Source organism: Panthera uncia, unplaced genomic scaffold (genome assembly GCF_023721935.1).
Source record: "Panthera uncia isolate 11264 unplaced genomic scaffold, Puncia_PCG_1.0 HiC_scaffold_952, whole genome shotgun sequence".
NCBI classification, from domain to species: domain Eukaryota; kingdom Metazoa; phylum Chordata; class Mammalia; order Carnivora; family Felidae; genus Panthera; species Panthera uncia.
Window position 1 is genome coordinate 3,983 of NW_026060147.1, and position 17,380 is coordinate 21,362.

The 17,380-nt window shown below is 66.1% G+C and overlaps 2 protein-coding genes across 2 annotated transcripts in view; one reads left to right on the forward strand and one right to left on the reverse strand.

Annotated features, from left to right (window-relative positions):
* LOC125918534 (multiple epidermal growth factor-like domains protein 6) overlaps positions 1 to 8,907 on the forward strand; it is a gene marked incomplete at its 5' end in the record, with an annotated part of 10,760 nt that extends 1,853 nt beyond the window's left edge. Inside the window, 16 exons of the mRNA XM_049624518.1 lie at positions 483 to 611; positions 689 to 817; positions 1,060 to 1,188; positions 1,617 to 1,745; positions 2,006 to 2,134; positions 2,356 to 2,484; positions 2,624 to 2,752; positions 2,903 to 3,034; positions 3,138 to 3,266; positions 3,876 to 4,004; positions 5,008 to 5,136; positions 5,317 to 5,445; positions 5,772 to 5,900; positions 5,992 to 6,120; positions 6,673 to 6,801; positions 8,294 to 8,907. Of these exons, the coding sequence (XP_049480475.1) occupies positions 483 to 611; positions 689 to 817; positions 1,060 to 1,188; positions 1,617 to 1,745; positions 2,006 to 2,134; positions 2,356 to 2,484; positions 2,624 to 2,752; positions 2,903 to 3,034; positions 3,138 to 3,266; positions 3,876 to 4,004; positions 5,008 to 5,136; positions 5,317 to 5,445; positions 5,772 to 5,900; positions 5,992 to 6,120; positions 6,673 to 6,801; positions 8,294 to 8,358 (2,003 nt within the window). The remainder of the gene's footprint in view (positions 1 to 482; positions 612 to 688; positions 818 to 1,059; positions 1,189 to 1,616; positions 1,746 to 2,005; positions 2,135 to 2,355; positions 2,485 to 2,623; positions 2,753 to 2,902; positions 3,035 to 3,137; positions 3,267 to 3,875; positions 4,005 to 5,007; positions 5,137 to 5,316; positions 5,446 to 5,771; positions 5,901 to 5,991; positions 6,121 to 6,672; positions 6,802 to 8,293) is intronic.
* Positions 8,908 to 14,935: 6,028 nt separating this feature from the next.
* On the reverse strand, positions 14,936 to 16,636 carry LOC125918533 (rho guanine nucleotide exchange factor 16-like; the record flags this gene model as incomplete). The annotated part of the gene is made up of 3 exons (XM_049624517.1): positions 14,936 to 15,500; positions 15,990 to 16,091; positions 16,569 to 16,636. Coding segments are annotated over 3 exons (310 nt in total), but the record flags the coding sequence as incomplete, so codon positions are not given.
* Positions 16,637 to 17,380: the final 744 nt, after the last annotated feature.

Genomic DNA, 17,380 nt, shown 5'->3' on the forward strand with positions numbered 1-17,380 from the left:
CCCCCTCCACCCCCCCCCCCCCCCCCCCCCCCAGCCCCCCCCGCCCCCCCGTTCCCCCTGCCCCCCCAGCTCCCCCTGCCCCCCCGCTCCCCCTGCCCCCCAGCTCCCCCTGCCCTGCTGGGCCCAGGCAGCCCCCATGTACCTGGGCCTGAGATACAGGCACACCTGGAGCAGCAGACAGGGAGAGGTGGGGTCCGTTGCACCCCACGGGGCACCCGGAGGAGGGGGGACCAAGGGCCACGACCTTCTGCATGTGCCCCCCTACAGCTGGGCCCAGGGGGTCCAGAGCCATGCCTGGGGCTCCTCTCCTGGGGGCTCAGTCCTTAGCGGGCCGGGCAGGGAGGGGGTGGAGGCAGGTAGATGAGCCCCTTGGGGACTGCCCCGCGGTCCCGTCCCCCAGCTCGGATGACAGAGGCACGGGCAGGTGTCTGTCCGTGTCTCCCCACCTCCGGCTGATGCTGGGCGGGGGCTGCACGGCTCAGGGTGTCCCCAGGGCTACTTTGGGCCGGGCTGCGGGCGGCGGTGCCAGTGTGAGCACGGGGCAGCCTGTGACCACGTCAGCGGGGCTTGCGCCTGCCCGGCCGGCTGGAGGGGAACCTTCTGTGAACGTGGTGAGCTGGGCCGTGGGCCGGGGCTGGCGGTGGGCCCCGTTTCCTGGCTGTCTCCCATCACCGCCCGCTCTCCGCAGCCTGCCCGGCGGGCTTCTTCGGACTGGATTGCCGTGGCGTCTGTGACTGTGTCGCCGGAGCCTCCTGTGACTCCGTGAGCGGCTCCTGCCTCTGCCCCGCCGGCCGCCGGGGCCCCCGCTGTGCCCAGGGTACGAGAGGCCCAGGCGGCCCCGGGGGCTACAGGAGGGGGGCCGGGTCCACCGGGCCAGACCCGCGTCTGGGGCCTCATCCTGGGTGTTCGACGCTGCCTGGTGGCCACCTGGGAAACGCCACTTTTGCCCACAAGGGCCAGCATGTTGGTCTCTGTGGCCACCCTGCCTGTGCCCACCCTGCCTGCTGCAGCCCCGGCCAGGGTCGCTCCCCAGGCCCCTGACTGTCCCCTGTCCTCCAGCCTGCCCAGCCCACTCCTACGGACACAACTGCAGCCAAGCCTGCACCTGCTTCAACGGGGCCTCCTGTGACCCTGTCCACGGACAGTGCCGCTGTGGCCCTGGCTGGCTGGGCCCCACTTGCCTGGAGGGTAAGCCCTCCCGAGGAGGGGTCCTTTAGGAGCAAACAGTCCCACCCCGGGGAGTCCGGAACCAAGGATTGTGTCAGCCCTTCGATGAGCCGTTCAGGGTCACGTGGGCATGGGATGCCGGTGACGCGGGTTTCACCGGGAGCGACGGGCAGGGAGGACCGGGGCCTGTCACACCCCCACGGGGCCCGCAGCACCTGGGGGCGGCAGGAGGGTGCCGAGACCCCACCGAGGTGGGTTGGGGGCCCAGGGTGGCCTGGGGCAGGTTATCTTACACGCAGCCCTGGGGGAGGCCCTCCCCACAGAGCCTGGTGTTGGGTTTTGGGGTGGCTGGAAAGCACAGAACCACCAGGGCCAGCCCTCGACAGGGGAGAGGCGTTGGCCCTGCTGGGCTGACTGGTGGGGTGCTGTCCGCCCCCCCACCCCTCCAGCCTGCCCCTCAGGCCTCTACGGCGAGAACTGTCAACGTTCCTGCCTTTGCCAGCACGGGGGCACCTGTGACCCTGTCTCAGGCCACTGCACGTGCCCAGAGGGCTGGGGTGGCCCAGCCTGTGAGGAGGGTGAGCATGGGTCAGGCGGTAGAGGAGGAGGAGGGACCCGGGGTCCGGGGTGGGTGCCCCGAGTGTCCCGGCACGCCTCCCCGCTCCGACCTCCGTGGGCAGAGGCGGCTTCCTGCTGCTGGGGGCTGTGGCCCCAGACCCGTAGTGTGACCAGCCCCAGGCACCCCTCCTTCTCGACGTGGGGTGCAAGGCCCTGAGCGGGGTGGGGGTCTCCTGGGCGCGATGGGCACAGGGCACTCCCGGAGCACTGTACCCTGCAGAATGTCTCCCGGGACGCTTCGGGGCCGGTTGCCAACACAGCTGCAGGTGCCTCAACGGTGGCCTCTGTGACCGGTACTCAGGCCGCTGCCTCTGCCCAGCCGGCTGGACCGGGGATGAGTGTCAGAGCCGTGAGTGGGCCAGATTAGGGGCCGGTCGGGGGAAGTCCGGGGGTCCCTCTGGGGCCATCAGGGACTGGCCTCGCTGCCTCCCTGCAGGGTGGAGGGCCCGGTGAGGGGTCACTTGGCAGGTGGGGGCAGGGGCGGCTGTCTGAGCTCCCAGGGGTCTCCTGTGGGAGGGCTGGGGGGCCCCGCTTGAACCCCTGGAGCCCGACCCAGCCCTCTGCCTGCAGCCTGTGCCGAAGGCACGTTTGGGGCTCACTGCGAGGAGCGCTGTGCCTGCCGGCGGGGAGCCACCTGTCACCACGTCACGGGGGCCTGCCTCTGCCCCCCGGGATGGAGGGGCTCGCAGTGTGAGAACGGTGAGCCCCTCGGCGCCGCTGCACCCGGGGGCCCCGCTGCTTGGGTGGGAGTGGGCCCTGACGCCGTGTCCCCCCTCCCCCGGCCCGGCCCGCGCCGGCCCTGGGGCTCCCTGCCACCCCAGCACATGGCTTCCCACAGCCTGCCCGCGTGGCCGGTTCGGAAAGGACTGTGGCCAGCGCTGCCAGTGCCCGCCGGGCTCTGCCTGCCACCACGTCACCGGGGAGTGTCGCTGTCCAGCGGGCCTCACGGGGCCCAGCTGCGAGCAGGGTAGGTGACCCCGCCCGGGCGGGCACAGGGCTGTGCGTCCCCCTGGAGCGGCACCCCCACGGAGGGGAGGGCTCCGCAAGGGGGGCGGCTCTGGGGCGGACGGAGGGGGCTCCCGAGCCGGGTCGGGACCGACCTCCGCCTGCGCCCCAGCCTGCCCGCCAGGCACCTTTGGGGAGCGCTGTGGGCAGAAGTGCCGTTGTCCCAGCGAGAACCAGACCTGCCACCCCGCCCTGGGGACCTGCACGTGTGCCGCTGGCTACCACGGCTCCGGCTGCTGGCAGCGTGAGTGTGTCCGGCCGCCCGCCGGGCCGTCCTTGGGAGGGCTGCGCACTGCTGCGGGCCTGGCCCAGCTCCTGGCCCCTGGCAACGGCTCCTGTCCTCGCAGGGTGCCCCCCTGGGCGGTTTGGACCCGGCTGTGAGCAGCCGTGCGGGTGTCTCCACGGGGGCTCCTGTGATGCGGCCACCGGGGCCTGCCTCTGCCCTGCTGGATTCCTTGGGGCCGACTGCAGCCTGGGTGAGTGGTTGGGGTGAGGGCTGGGTGGCTGGCTGAGGGAGGGGGTGGCTGCCCTCTGTGCCTTGGTGGGCAGGGCCCCTGACCATCTGCCCGCCTCCCCCCCCCCCCCCCCCCCCCCCCGCCCCCGATTCTCCTGCTGGCCCCAGGCTGGGCTAAGGTGGGGGGTGTCAGTGTGACCCCAGTGTCCCTGCCGGCCAACTCTGTCCCCTTCACCTGTCCCCACTCTCCCCCCCTCCCCACACCAGCCCCCCAGCCACGTCCAGCAGGGGCTTGTGGACCTCTGTGCAGAGGCCGGCCAGGCATCCAGCTGAGAAAAGTGCCTTTCTCTGAGTCATGTGGGGACTTCCCGCCCATCCGGGAGCCTGGCTGGGCTGGTGGGGGTGGGGTGGGGGCATCGGTGAGTCACTGTCGCCGCAGAGCGGGCCTGGCCCCCAGCAGACCCGTGGGTAGAGGGGAGATGCCAGGGTGGGCGGGGGCACGGGAGGAGGTCGCCTCTGCCCCATCCGGGCCAGACACAGGGCTCCCCCTGCCCCTTCCCGTCCCTGGGCCGACGTGGCAGAGAGAAGGGCAGCCGGCAGCAGTGGCCACCCTCCTGTCTCCTCCCGGCAGCCTGTCCACAGGGCCGCTTCGGTCCTGGCTGTGCGCGTGTGTGCAAGTGTGGGCAGGGAGCGGCCTGCGACCCCGTGAATGGCAGCTGCACCTGTCCCCCAGGGAGGACCGGCCTCCATTGTGAGCACGGTGAGCACGGACTGCACCCACCACTGTCCGTGTCAGCCCTTGGGAGCGGGGCCGATGGGCTGGAGCCATGGGTTCCCCAGGGGAGAGAGACCTGGGTCCCCAAAACCGGGTGGTACGTTCATGCTGATGGTCTGCGGCAATCCCAGGGGGCTCGTGGGGGCCGAACAAGTTCCAACCCGGACCCTCCCAGCAGAGGGTGGGCGGGCGAGGGGAGGGGGTGCGGTCAAGCAGCTATTTCGTCTGAGGACAGAGCCAGCTTCCTGGCTCATGGCCTCTTGGCATAGCATCCCGCTGGCCCTTTCTGCTGGCCCAAGAGGCCAGGGACCCCAGGTAGAGGGACGTCTGGAGCACGAGGCATGGGGGAGAACAGGGGTGGCTTGTGCCCATGATGGCACCCGGACCCCACGGCCACAGCTACAGCCCGTTGGCCTGGCCCCCACACCCTGGTAGATCTGAGCTCTCTGCTTTTCTTTAGTTCTTCTCAAGGAGTCAGTGACAAACCCCCATTCTTAACCAGCGGCAGTAAGGAGTCATAAGCCTTATGGCCCGGCTGTAGCTAGGCTGTGTCTTCGCCTCCAGGGGAGTACGGCAGCCACGGTCAGTCGTATTACAATCAGAGGCCACCGGAGGGCATGGCAGCCCGGCCTCCTCCTCAGCCCAGAGGGTGTGCCTGTGCGGAGGGCCAACGCCTCCAGGAAGGCTTCCCTGACCACCTCCTGCCAGCTGGGCGGGCACTCCCGTGCCCTGGAGGCCGATGGCCCCTTTCATCCTGATCGTCCCTGGCGCCCAGCCAGCCCTGGCATTTGCTAACTGAGAGAACGGATGAGTGAACAGGACACGGCTCGTGTCACTCCCTGGCGCTCGTGTCCCTGGGGGTGGAGACCGGCACCGGCAGGCCCCAGAAGGCGTCTGTTGAAGGAAGGTCTGACGTGGTGGGGACGTGTCCCCAGAGCGTGTCCAGCCCCGGCCAGAGCTGTGAGCAGCGCCTGACTTCTGCCTCCAGGCTGCCCTCGGAACCGGTTTGGCATAAGCTGCGAGCACTCGTGCTCCTGCAGAAACGGGGGCCTGTGCCACGCCACCAACGGCAGTTGTTCCTGCGGCCTGGGCTGGACGGGGCCGCGGTGTGAGCTGGGTGAGCTCCCGGGCGGCCGGAGGGTCAGGGCCTCGATGAGGGGGGTCGGGGGTGGCTCTGGGCCCCCTGGAGAGCGTGGGGCTTGGGGGGGGCTGCCGCGGGTCTGGGCCAGGCTCCCGAGGCCGCTGGAATCAGGCTGGTGTGGGGGGGCCGCCCCTCACGTCCCCGCTCTCTCCGCAGCCTGCCCTCCCGGTCGCTACGGTGCCGCCTGCCGCCTGGAGTGCTCGTGCCAGAACAACGGCACCTGTGAGCCCGCCACGGGCGCCTGCCGCTGCGGCCCCGGCTTCTACGGCCAGGCCTGCCAGCACCGTGAGTCCTGGGGAGGGGACCCCTGCCCGGCATCCGCCCCTGCCACGTCAGGGCCCACCTGGGCTTCCGTGGCAATGGCCGCCGTCCCCGTCCCTCCCCGCGGGGCGGATGGCTTGGGGCCTGGCCCCGCTCACCGTGGGAGTCCGAGGCCAGAGGTCTTGGGCTCAGGGTCCCGTGTGAGCCGGCGGACCTCCCACCCGAGCCCCAGCCGTGATGGGGGAGCTCCCCAGGCCTGGGAGGGGGAAGGGGGGACGCGAGCCTTGAACCAAGCCCTTTGCTCACTCTGGGCCAACTGAGGTAGGGACTCTAACGCGGGTCCCCTTCAGCCTGTCCCCCTGGCTTCCACGGGGCTGGCTGCCAGGTGGCGTGTGAGTGTCAGCACGGAGCCTCCTGCCACCCCGTCAGCGGCCAGTGTCTCTGCCCCGCCGGCTTCCACGGCCAGCTCTGCGAGAGGGGTGAGTGCTTTGTGCTCCTGCGTGCGACCCTGGCCCTGTCCAGTCTGGCGCGGGGACCGGAGGGGACACCGAGCCCGCTGCCTCCCAGCAGGGTGTGAAGCAGGCTCATTTGGAGAGGGCTGCCGCCAGCACTGTGACTGCGAGGCCGGGGCACCCTGCGACCCCGTCACCGGCCAGTGCCTTTGCCCCCCAGGGCGCACAGGGGCCACCTGTGACCGTGGTAAGTCTGGGGTCCCGCTTGGCGGGCCACAGGTGTGGGTCTCTGTCGGTGGCGAGTGCTGCTGGTGCAGGTGGAGCCTCAGCTGTGCTCCGCCCTGGGCACCTCTCCCCCCTCTGTGGGGGGCAGCTGCTGGAGGGGGCGCCCAGCATGAGGCTCCTGCTCAGGGTCGTCAAGGCCCCACACTCTGCTCTCTGGCCAGAACGGGGGCCCGGCTGGGCGGGGTGGAGACCTGCCTGATCCGCCAGCCTGCCCGGACGGAGGAGGGGCCGCACACATGAGCTCACGGTTGTGCGCTCAGCTTGACCCGGGGAGGGGCGTCCCTGACCGCCAGGCCCCCTCTGCCAGCCCCAGGGCCGAGCGGGGGGCGGGGTGGTGACGCCGGGCAGGTACCCGGTACCTGGCGCTTTCTGGTGTGGGAGCTCACGTGGGGCGGGAAAAGCAAGGCCTGGGGCCTCTGCTGCCTCACGCTCCTGCATAGAGGTCCTGGGTCCCCTGGGCAGGGCAGGTGGGCGGACCCTCAGGCCTGTCTCCCCTACTTCGTGCTGCCTGCAGACTGCAGACCGGGCTTCTTTGGGCCAGGCTGTGCCTTGCGCTGTAGCTGCGGAGCTGGGGCCGGTTGTGACCCCGTCAATGGGCAGTGCCACTGCGTGGACGGCTACACTGGGCCCACCTGCCAGCAAGGTGAGCCAGGCTCCCGAGGGGGTGGAGGGAGGGCGACATGCTTCTCAGCCCCACCCCCGGCGTCCACCCCACCCCTGGCGCGGGCCCCATCCCTCGTCCCCACACACGGCGCCCCTGCGAGGACATCACCATCCCAGCTGGGTAGCGCTGTTGTCCGTATGGCTGCTGATGGGCGAGGTGCGGACCGTGGGGCCGGGTTTTGCCGCGCCAGCCGCCCACGGCGGCCCTAGACCGCGGCAAGGGTGGGCTCAACCGCCAGGGCAGGGCTGAATGCATCTGCTGACCTGGCCCTCCACCCCTCCCCTCCTTGCCCTGCGTGTGTGAACCAGAGCGTGATGGTGCACCCGTGTGTGTGTGTGTGTGTGCATGCGTGTGCTGCAGTCTACATGCTAACCCGTGTGTGTGCACGCTGGTGCGTGCCCGTGCCCATGTGCACATCGGTGCCTGCCTGCACCCCCAGGCAGTGAGGGAGGGTGCAGGAACTGCACCTTGGCCCCTCAGCCCCCTGGGGGGACGTGCGTCTGCAGGCAGAGCTCTGCGGTGCCCCTGGGGTTCCGCCGTCAGCTTGCCCAGACCCAGCCTGCTGAGGGGAAGGGCTGTGTGTGCTGAGAAGGTCGTGCCTGGGGCCCGTCTGGGGCCCGTGCGGACGGGCTGTGCACACAGGTGAAGCCAGGAGCCAGGCTGGGTGGGGATTCCAGACAGGTCCTCGGCTGGGAACCCCAAATGCGGGCCGGATGTTGTGCAAGCGTGCCTTGGAGCCTCTCTGAGGCCGCCCTGGGCCCAGGAGTGTTGGGAGTCCCGGGGGCGGGGTCTCACGGGAGGCGGGATGGGGGCGGGGCGGTGGAGGCGGGGCTTGCAGGGCTGCGGCTCGGGATGCAGCGCCACCCATGGCGGCACCTGGTGGTCGGCTGTGGGATTGCGCCGCAGGCCCTAGGGCGGTCCTAGCAGCCTGGACAGGTGGCAAGGGTCTGGGACCTGTGTCACCCCTGAGCCCGGTGGGAAGGAGGAGAGGCGAGGCCTCCCTGCCTTGCAGTTCTGGGCCCTGCTCGCTTTCCTGGAGTGGAGCGGCTAGCTTCTAGTAAAACCCCTCTCCATCCAGCCTCAAAGTCCCTCTTCCCAGCCCAACGTGATACTGGCCTAGGGGCACTGGGGGCTTTCATTTGCAGAGGGAGGGCCCTACAGGCCTAGGTGGCAGAGAGGCATTTGCTGGTGTCACTGGTCTGTTACCAGGAGACTGAGGCCAGAGGAGGGATGAGGATTGTGCACGTACTTACTTATAACCCGGGGCCCACAGGGTGGCGGGCAGGCCAGAATCTGGACCTCAGACACGGGGCGGTGCAGAAGCTGGGGGGGGAAGGGCTGGGCTGTCTCCCCTTCATCGGCCTGGAGCTGGAGAGGCAGGAGGGGACACCTGAAGTGGGAGCCCAGAACTGGCCGGGTCGAGAGTTTCCCCGTGCCCCGGGGCTGACCCTCCCTTCCCCTGCCCCTACAGCGGCCTTGCAACCGGCCTCTGACGGACCAGCACCTGGGCTCAGCAGCAGGGCACAGAAACACTAGTGCAGAGGCAGCCGTCAAGCAGGCCCGTCTCCCAGGTGCTCTGGCGACGACTGAGGAGGGCGCCCGTGGGCCAGGACTCCAGCCGCAGCTTCGTCCCCGAGGGCCGTGTGCAGCCACACAGCCCCTCGCTCTGCAAGGATCGGCCTGCACGGGGAGGGAGGCCCTGGCTGGCCCAGCCGCAAGGAGCCCGGACGAGTGGACCGGCCCTACTGGCTGTGCGTGCTGAGCAAGCCCGCCTCCCCGGGTGGGGACTGAGGTGTGGGCGCAGGTGCGGCAGGGGACCCCTGCCCTCCGAGGTGGTTCTTCTGGTGCTAGGCCCTGGGACTGCTGTGGCCCGGCCTGTTCTCCTGGAGCCGCAGCCCACTGTATTTATGTAAAAGTATTTATGGGCAGCTGGACACGCCCGCCGCACCCTGGGCGCCGAAGGCTGCCCGTCCCCTGCACCATGAAACCCTGATGCGGGACCTTGGGGCTCTGAGGGGCCTCTGGGTGGGGGACTCTGGTACATGTGAAACCCAGTAATTTAAGGAAGAAGCAGTCGCTTCCTTGTGACCTGTGTGCTCCCTGCTTCGGGCTCACTGTGGTGGCCTCCCGGGTGCGCCCAATGAGTGTGTTCGGACGGGGATCCCCTCCTGACCGGGGAGGCCCCGTCTGCCCCCCCCCCCCCCCGCTCCCCCAGCGTGTGGCTGGCACACGAGGAGGGTTGGAGTTTGTCCTGGTTCCCGGTGCCCTGGAGGGGCACGAGGGGGCTGGTCTGTGCGTGGGCCCCTCGGGGAGGAGGCTGGCCCGAGGGCAGGGGTGCTGTGGCAGGGGGCGCAGGCTGGGCACCCCACCCCTCCTGTCTTCAGAGCGGAAACGGTGGAGGGGTGAAGAACATCCAGTAGAGTGGGCTGCACCCAGATGGTCAGGCCAGACACTTAGGGTCGGGGCTGTAGCCCCTCTGCCCTTCCCTTCGACACCAGCCTAGCTAGCTGATCCCCTCAGGGCAAAGGGTCTCATGGAGCAAAGTGACCCACCCTGTCCCCTTAGGCAGACACCTAGTGAACATCCCGTGGCAGAGGAGATCAAAGGGACGGGCCACTGTGTTAAGGTCTTAAAGTCCCAGGAGGGACAAGGGGGGACAGATTGGTGACGTGATGCAGGAAGCTGCGTTCGCAGGAGGACCGGTCGTGAAGGCTGGGGGTGTAGCTGTGCAGGGTGGGCGGCGCCTGGAGGCAGCAGGGAGGCTCCTAGAGGGGACAGGGGACGGGGACAGGGGACCGGAGAGGACGGTTAGCAGAAACAAGGGGAGTTGTGAACATCCTTCTAATTGAAGTTCTGGAACAAGGAGGGAAAAAATGACGGAAGCAACAACAGAAGTTGTCCGGCCAGAAGGTGAACCGTCTCAGACCAGAAGCGCTCCACGCATAGCACAAAAGTAGAAGAGCCAGGATCCCAAGAATTTTAAGAAAATCACCGGCAAAGAGAGACTCTAAGACGCCCAGAAAAGAAGGGAAGTCCTGGTGACGTCAGACTTGACGGCAGAAACTCGGGAATTGAGGACCGTGGTGCTGTTTTCAAAGCACGGATGACGCTCGAGATTGATGTTACTGTTCAAGCGTCTGGAAAACAAAGTCAGGGTTCTTCTTGGGTCTCCCAAGTCCCCACTGGGTTAGCCCTCGAAAGCCTGATCTCAAGATGCACTCAGAGGACGCTCACCAGCAAGGAGAGAAAGCCTAGGAAGGTGCAGTGAGATGTCCCCACGGTTCCCGCCTGACCTGGTAACAGAATCAGCCATTCCCATGAGCCGGCAGCAGAGACCCCGAGAGTGTGTGTGGCAGGGGTGGGGAGGGACATCAGCAAGCCACACGCAGCGGCAGGTGAGCGCAACTGGCAACTGAGGGCAGACATGTGGTAACAGGCTAGGTCACTTCCTGCCCGGAGGGAATGTCCTCTCCGGTGGATAGTGGAGGAGGAGGAATAATAAAGCAGAGCGAGAAGGTAGATTAGCAAAGCCTTGTAAGTGGTTACAAAGGACATCAAAACACTGATCCGTGGGTTGCGTCAGACCCTATTCTGTGGTACTTTAACTGTCAAAGACCTGCCTCGAAGGACAAAAACATAAGCTTACGAAATAAATCAAAAGAAAGCCGGGGTAGGAGTTTCAACGTTTCTGGGCAGAAAGCATCGTAAGTGACTCTATAAATACATGTACAGATAAATGCACGAGACAGTAGAGGCTCTGAAGTCTGTAAAAGTGACCCTGTAACAGGGTAGAAATAGACTGACGGTGGGTGATTTTAACGTGTTCCTTAAAAAAAAAGCACATTAAACAAACAGGACATAAGCAATGATAAAACTTTAATAAGCTTTAACATGCGTGGTATATATGTAAACTTATGTTCATATATTTATATTCTTATGTACAGAATTTATATTCGTGTATATAAACTTTACATTCAGCAAGTGGACAATGATGGGGCACTTAGCAAGCCTAAAATTCCATTGAAGATGAGTAAGGAAGAAAAAAACTAGCAAGGCTGATGATACTAAAAAAATTTTTTTAATGTTTTATTTATTTTTGAGAGAGAGAGAGACAGAGAGTGAGCAGGGGAGGGGCAGAGAGAGAGGGAGACCCAGAATCCGAAGCAGGCTCCAGGTTCCGAGCTGTCAGCACACAGCCCGACGCAGGGCTCAAACCCACAAACTGTGAGATCATGACCTGAGCTGAATTCGGACGCTCAACCGGCTGAGCCACCCAGGCGCGCCTTGATAGTATTTTTAAAAGCAAAGAGAAGATACAGGAGGAAGGACTAACTTACAGACGCAACAGAGAGGAAGACCTAAAAATGATGTTAAGAATGATTACGTATAAGTAACAGAATTTTTAAATTTTTTTTTAACGTTTATTTTTTTGAGACAGAGAGAGAGACAGAGCATGAACAGGGGAGGGGCAGAGAGAGAGGGAGACACAGAATCCGAAACAGGCTCCAGGCTCTGAGCTGTCAGCACAGAGCCCGACTCGGGTCTCGAACTCACGGACCGTGAGATCGTGACCTGAGCCGGAGTCGGACGCTTAACCGACCGAGCCACCCAGGCCCCTAAGTAACAGAATTTTTAAAAAGTGGGTAAGTCTTGAGGGAAGATACGAAACGCCAGGACTGGTGCTGGTGGAAATATACACTTGCACAAACCCACAACTTCAGTAAATGCAAGTAGTAACGGAAGCCGCCGCCCGCGGGAGGGCCTGGCCGAATGCCCGTCCGGGTGGTTGGTGCCAGAGTTGCAAGGCCCCGTGAAGTTGTCTAATGGGAATTGTTCCGGAAACTCTCTGAAACTGAAAAGCAGCTCACCTCATTCCGTGAGGCCCATGTCAACCTGGTTCTGAAACCAGGTGAGGGCGGGGCAAGCAAAGGAGATGACAGATCCGTCACGGGTGTGCACAAGTCCTAATCCCAAACACGCACCGCTCCAAAATGCTCGCAAAGTAATAACCTGATCCAACGTGAATTGCCCTGAAGACGGCGGGACAGCATAGCATCACAAAATGCCTCGACGTGTTTGTGAGACGAGGAATCAGATGATTGTCCGACAGGAGCAGAAAGAACGTTCTATACAGTTCATCTCTTCAGGAGGTGAGTTCTTGGAGGCCCGGGTGGCTGCAGGGAGCTTTGGTGGCAGTGGTCACGTGCCGAGAATCTCTCGCGAGTCTGGTGGAGAAGCTGAGGGGGTTCCGATCTCTAAGCGACGCGACGCTGGCCAGCCCTGCCCACCTAGCACCCCGCCCCCCCCCCCCCCGCGGGCTGCATCATCTGCATCCCCGGCCCTGACCCGAAAGCCCCCGTCTCTGGCTGTCCTGCCCCAGGAGAACACAGTGCGGGAGACGGGGCTCCGCTTGCTTTGTGCCGGACCCCCTAGGGCCCAGGAAACACTGCAGAAGGAGTGGAAAGCCGGAGTGTCTCCTGCCCCAGGCCCCAGCAGAGCTCTGTGGCTCGGGCCACACTTGGTGCGAGCGAGACACTAGAATGTGAGGCTGTGGGGAGGGAACCCCGCCCGGTGGTCGGGGGGCAGGACCAGGGAACAGAAAAGGGCCGACAGACCAGTAAGGATCAGCAGGGCGGGGCATAAAAATCGTATATAGCATATGAAATGTGTAAAACCTATAAAACTCAATCGCGCTTCAGCGGAGGCCGTGACCAACTAGGAAACAACGCAAAGTAAGACACCCTTCACCTCCCCAAGAAAACCTGTCAATGCCAGCAGATTAATCTGGCAAGAGGATGCGGGAAGCCCTGAACCAAATTAGGAGAACAGACCGGAGAGCTCCCAGTCTGATGTGACCCCGTGCGCAGAGAGCTCCATGATGGCCCAGCAGGGGACAGCTGGGGTTGGGGGTCCGATCTTGGGGATACGGACAGTCACCAGGGGTGGCAACGTGAGCGGGATTTGTGGACGCCCAGGGCCAACGGAGGTAAGGGCGGAAACACTGACCTGCGCGTTGAAGGGGCAAGAGTCGGGGCTACGGGGGCTCCCATCGAGTTTCAGGGACTGGGGGGCCCCAGGCACTGCTAGGGTCCCGCCGTGGACACCCAGGGGCACTGGATGTCTTCAGGGCTGTGGGCCTGGCCACAGTGTCCCCGCCAGCCACCAGGGGCACTGGATTGTGGGGGGGTGCCCTGCAGAAAGGCCTTGGAATGTTTCGGAGTGGCTGTAATAGGTGGGTGGGCGGGGACACCTCGGTGTCTGTTCACACTGGGACCCACGGGGGTTGGCTGATGTCCTAGGAAGCCCACCGACCCCAGCAGCAGGCCCAAAAGGGGCGGTGCTGCTGGCTGGGAGGAGGGGCTGGGCTAGATTGCTTCTGGAGACCCCTCCCCAGCAGGGCAGGTGTGGCAGAGTTCAAAGAACCCCCAGGAATCCGGGGGTGGGGGGCAGTGCTGGGCACTGCCATGGAGGAAGGGTCGTTTGGGGTCTTGAGACCTCAGCTGGGCTAGAGGGCAGATCAGAGCCATCTCTGGGAGGGGCGGGGTCCCGGCTGGCCTGCCCCGCCCTCAGGAAGGCACCTCAGGCTAAGCGGAGGCCCCTCAGAGGGTGTGGAGTGGGCACTGGCCCTGGGGGGAGCCCTGGCCTTCCACACTTCACCGCCCAGCCACCCCCTGCCCACCTGAGCCCCTCCAGGCCTCCAAGCCGCCAGGGCCCTGTGCTTCTGGAGCCTGCTTTGAGGGGTTCCCGTCCTGGGCTGGTCTGGTCTGGCCCTGCCCGGGTGGGCCCAGCCCCTCCCCCGGGGTCCTGGGGTGTCCTTCCTCCTGGCTAAGCACCTTACTCCTTGCTTGGGAGGACGAGGGGGCTCCAGCCAACCACTGTGCAGACCGAAATGGGCCTGAGGTGGCGTCCTGGCCCCAGGTCAGGAAGTCGAGGGCCTGGTCTCAGGGCTTTCCAAACCCTCTTTTCTCCATTAGCCGGAAAGGTACCGGGCAGAGGGCGGGCAGTGGACAGGTCTGCCCTCCTGAGGAGCTCGGGGGTCGGTGGGGAGAACGAGCAGGCGGGCTTCCTTCGGGGGAGCTGGGCTTACACAGAAAGCCGCCCCCACCCCTGCCTGACACACACACACACACACACACACACACGCGTGTGCACACGCCCGGCCTCGGCTGCCAGCTTGCCCGCACAGCAGTTCTGGGAAAAGAGCCGGGAGTTAATCCAGCTCACAGGTGGGCAAGTCGAGGTCCCAGATTCCCACCTGTGCGGTTAGCGGCAGGAGCTACGGGGGGCTGACTCCAGTGACCGGACCCTGCCGCGGTCCCACCGCCCTCTGGTCGTGTAAAATCCCTGCCCGGGACCCCAGACCCTGCTTGGGCTCTGACCTAGGCCTGGTCCGTCCGACCGCCTGCGGCCACGGAGGTCACCCTGGAGGTCGGTGGGGAGGAGGTGCTCACCCCTCCCTGCATTATATTTCTCCCCCAACCCCATTCGGTGGGCAGAGCTGGGACAGCTCATCCCCACCGGGCCCTGCAACTGGCTCCGGCCGGCCTCCCCTCCCCACCTGGCCGGGCCCAGGACCGGGAGAGGCACAGCTCAGGGCCTGCCTGATTGCCCCCTTCTGGCTGGGAGTGTGGAGCTGCCCCCCTGGCTTTCAGACCGGAGCTCCAGCGGGATCTGGGCAGATTCTTGTCATAACGGGAGCCCCCACCCCAAGGACAGCACTGCCCGAGCCGAGAGGGGCCCTGGGCGTGGATAGACTCTTCCCCACCTGCACGTCCAGGTCCTGGGGGGACAGATGGGCCCTGAGGGAGGTGGGGGTTGGTGGGACATCCCAGAAGAGCCCCCAGACCCACTAGCCAGACGGAGCCCAGCAAAGGAGTGTGTGGGGACAGGGGTCAGGAGCCACTGGCCTCGCTCACCAAGCTCCAGGCGGACAGTCCGGCCAAGGCCACAGATGAGCACGGGGTGACCAGGAACAGGGGGCCGGACACACCCCCGGGACCCGGCCCAGGTGACCACGCGCGGGGAGCCGGTCCTGGCCGGTGGCACCCTGGGGATGTTGCAGGGACTGCCCTGGCCTTCCCCGAGGCGCAGGCTCCCATGGAAATCCAGGCGCTAAAGAAATACTTTCTTTAATGTCTGTGAAAACCTCAGTCAGGATTTCAGCACTGGCACCAGAGTCCGCTCCCTGAGGCGGGACCTCCTCTCGGAGAGTGGGGCCCTCGGTCCCACATGGGGGGCAGGAGAGGCGAGGGAGGAGCCGGGCCACGTCCTGCGTCCAGTCACGTGCCCTGCGTGGCGGTGCGGTGGGTGCAGGACGTGTGGGAGACGTGGGGCCAAGCTGGCGGGGCCCTGACAGCTTGGGGGAGGGGGGCCCCCGGGGGGGGGGTGACGGCGCGTGAGAGCTTCCCACCGGATGCGTCTGCAGCTGGCACTGCAGCCCCCAGAGCCTCGGGAGACCCGCGGGCTGTCAGGCTCCTGGGGGCCGGGCCGCTTACTGGGGTGTGGATCTGCGCCCCTCGAATCGCCGGGCAGAGCGGGCTACACGTCTGTCTCCACGCGCAGGCGCTCCATTCTGCGCACGTTGCCCTCCACGGCCACGCGGCTGGTGATGCATCGGGCGAAGTCCTCGGGGAACCAGCCCGTCTCCCCATCTCTCAGCCTCTCGCCGTAGAACCATCCTGGACACAGACGTGGGGCGGGTGAGGGCGGGGTCCGGGCACGAGGGCGGGGCTGCGATGCCCTCTGAGCCGCTGTTCCAGAAGGCACCAGGCCGAGGCCCCTCCCTTACAGCGGATCACCACCGGCTCCTGCCAAGGGGGCCCGGTTCCGGGTCACACGGGCACCTGGTCCTCCATCGGCAGCTCGGCCCGGATGCCGGCGCATGCCCCGTGCGGGCGTGTGCAGGGGCCCCCGGAGTAGCACAGTCACTCTCCGCCCACTTACGACACAGAGTGACAAAGGACCTGATTCTGATCCCGTGACTCGGGGACATTTGAGGACACCCTGAGGGAGGGTGCCGAGGGGGCCTTGGAGCACCGTGAGCAGTGGCAGAAACTGTGTCCAGGGGGCCAGGGTCAGGGTGCACCGCCCACACGGGTGTGCCCTGGGCCCTGACGGGGCTGGCGGACTGTCGCCCGGGGCCTCCCCACCAGCGCCATTCCACTCACCGTCTTCCTGCTCCAGAACCAGGACCACATCCGCCTGCTGCAGGGTGATCTCGTCCGCCTGCTTGGCCAGATAGGCCTTGGTGACCTCCACCTGGGGCAGGTCTGCGGGGGCAGGTGGGGTGGGGGTCAGGGGCAGAGCTGTCCCCGGGAGGACGTGGGCTCCACCTCCCAGCACATCCCCCGTGGCCTGGTCTCGGCGGGGCCTGGGCTGGGCACACGGGCTGGGGACACGTGGCAGCTTCCCCCGGAGGCCACGGGACAGGCTGCCCCTGCCCGGCAGAGGGGGCAGGTGGCTCCTAAGGGGCGGGGCTGGAGCCAGGCTGACGATCTATGGGCCGGCCCGGCTCTGCGTGCTCCAGGTACGGGGCACGGTCCTCTCCCCCGCACGGACGAGGCGGCCCTGGGACAGAGCTGGGTCTGTGCGCACAGACGGATACACACGTACCTGGGCAGGTCACCCTGGGGGCAGACAGTGGCACGGACGGAGGGCTGGGCGATACCTCTTAGCTCCGTGCCACCCCCCTGCCCAGGGCCGGGGAAGGGGCCGCGAGCCCTGTTCTCGGCGCGGCGGGCGCTCACCTCCTTTGTTGGCGGGACTCTGCCTCTCCTTGTGTGTGAGCGCCACGATCCAGCGGGCCCGGTCACTCCTGGGGCGGGACAGAGAGTGGGTGAGGCCCCGAGGCCAATCCCGCCAGCCTGGGGACCTCTGGTTTCACACGGCCCACCCCCAGTGTGGTGCTGTGCGGGGACAGGGGGTCAAAGGGCCTCCCCCAGGGTTCCTCAGGCATCCCCCACGGCCCTGGAGCTGTGACCCGCAGTGATGATGAAGTTCACGGGACACTGGCATCCTTTCATGACCCCCCACAAACCAGTTCCCTTGGGGGCCGGGTGTGGGAAGTCACAGGCAAGAGGGGCAGCAGACAGGCTTTACCGAGTCAGGCCAACCCCGAGTCTCATCTGCCCAGGGTCAGAGTCAGGCAGCAGCTGCACCCCTACAACCTGGGCGCTGGGTCCCAATCCCACCGTCCCTCCCTCCCCTGCCCGCTGAGCCCCCTCTCTGCTGGCACCTCCCTGTGCTGCCCAACGCCCCCCAGCCTGTTCTGACCTCATCACCCCCACCACTGGCGCCCATGCTCGAGCCCCACTGGCCTCACGGCTGCTTCTTGGCAGAGGCCTCCTGCCCCAGGACCTTTGCACTGTGGTGCCTCTGCCAGGCCCTCCTCCCCGGGCCACGCTGTGCTGGTCAGGCTGTCCCTCTCCTGGCATTCCCTTCCCTGCCGTGTTTCCCTCCGTGGTCAGGTCCCCCCCCCCCCCCCCCCCCCGGGCCCCCCCCCCCCCCCCCCCGAGTCGGACGACAGCAGAATCTTCTCCTGGCGGCCCTCGCTGTTGTG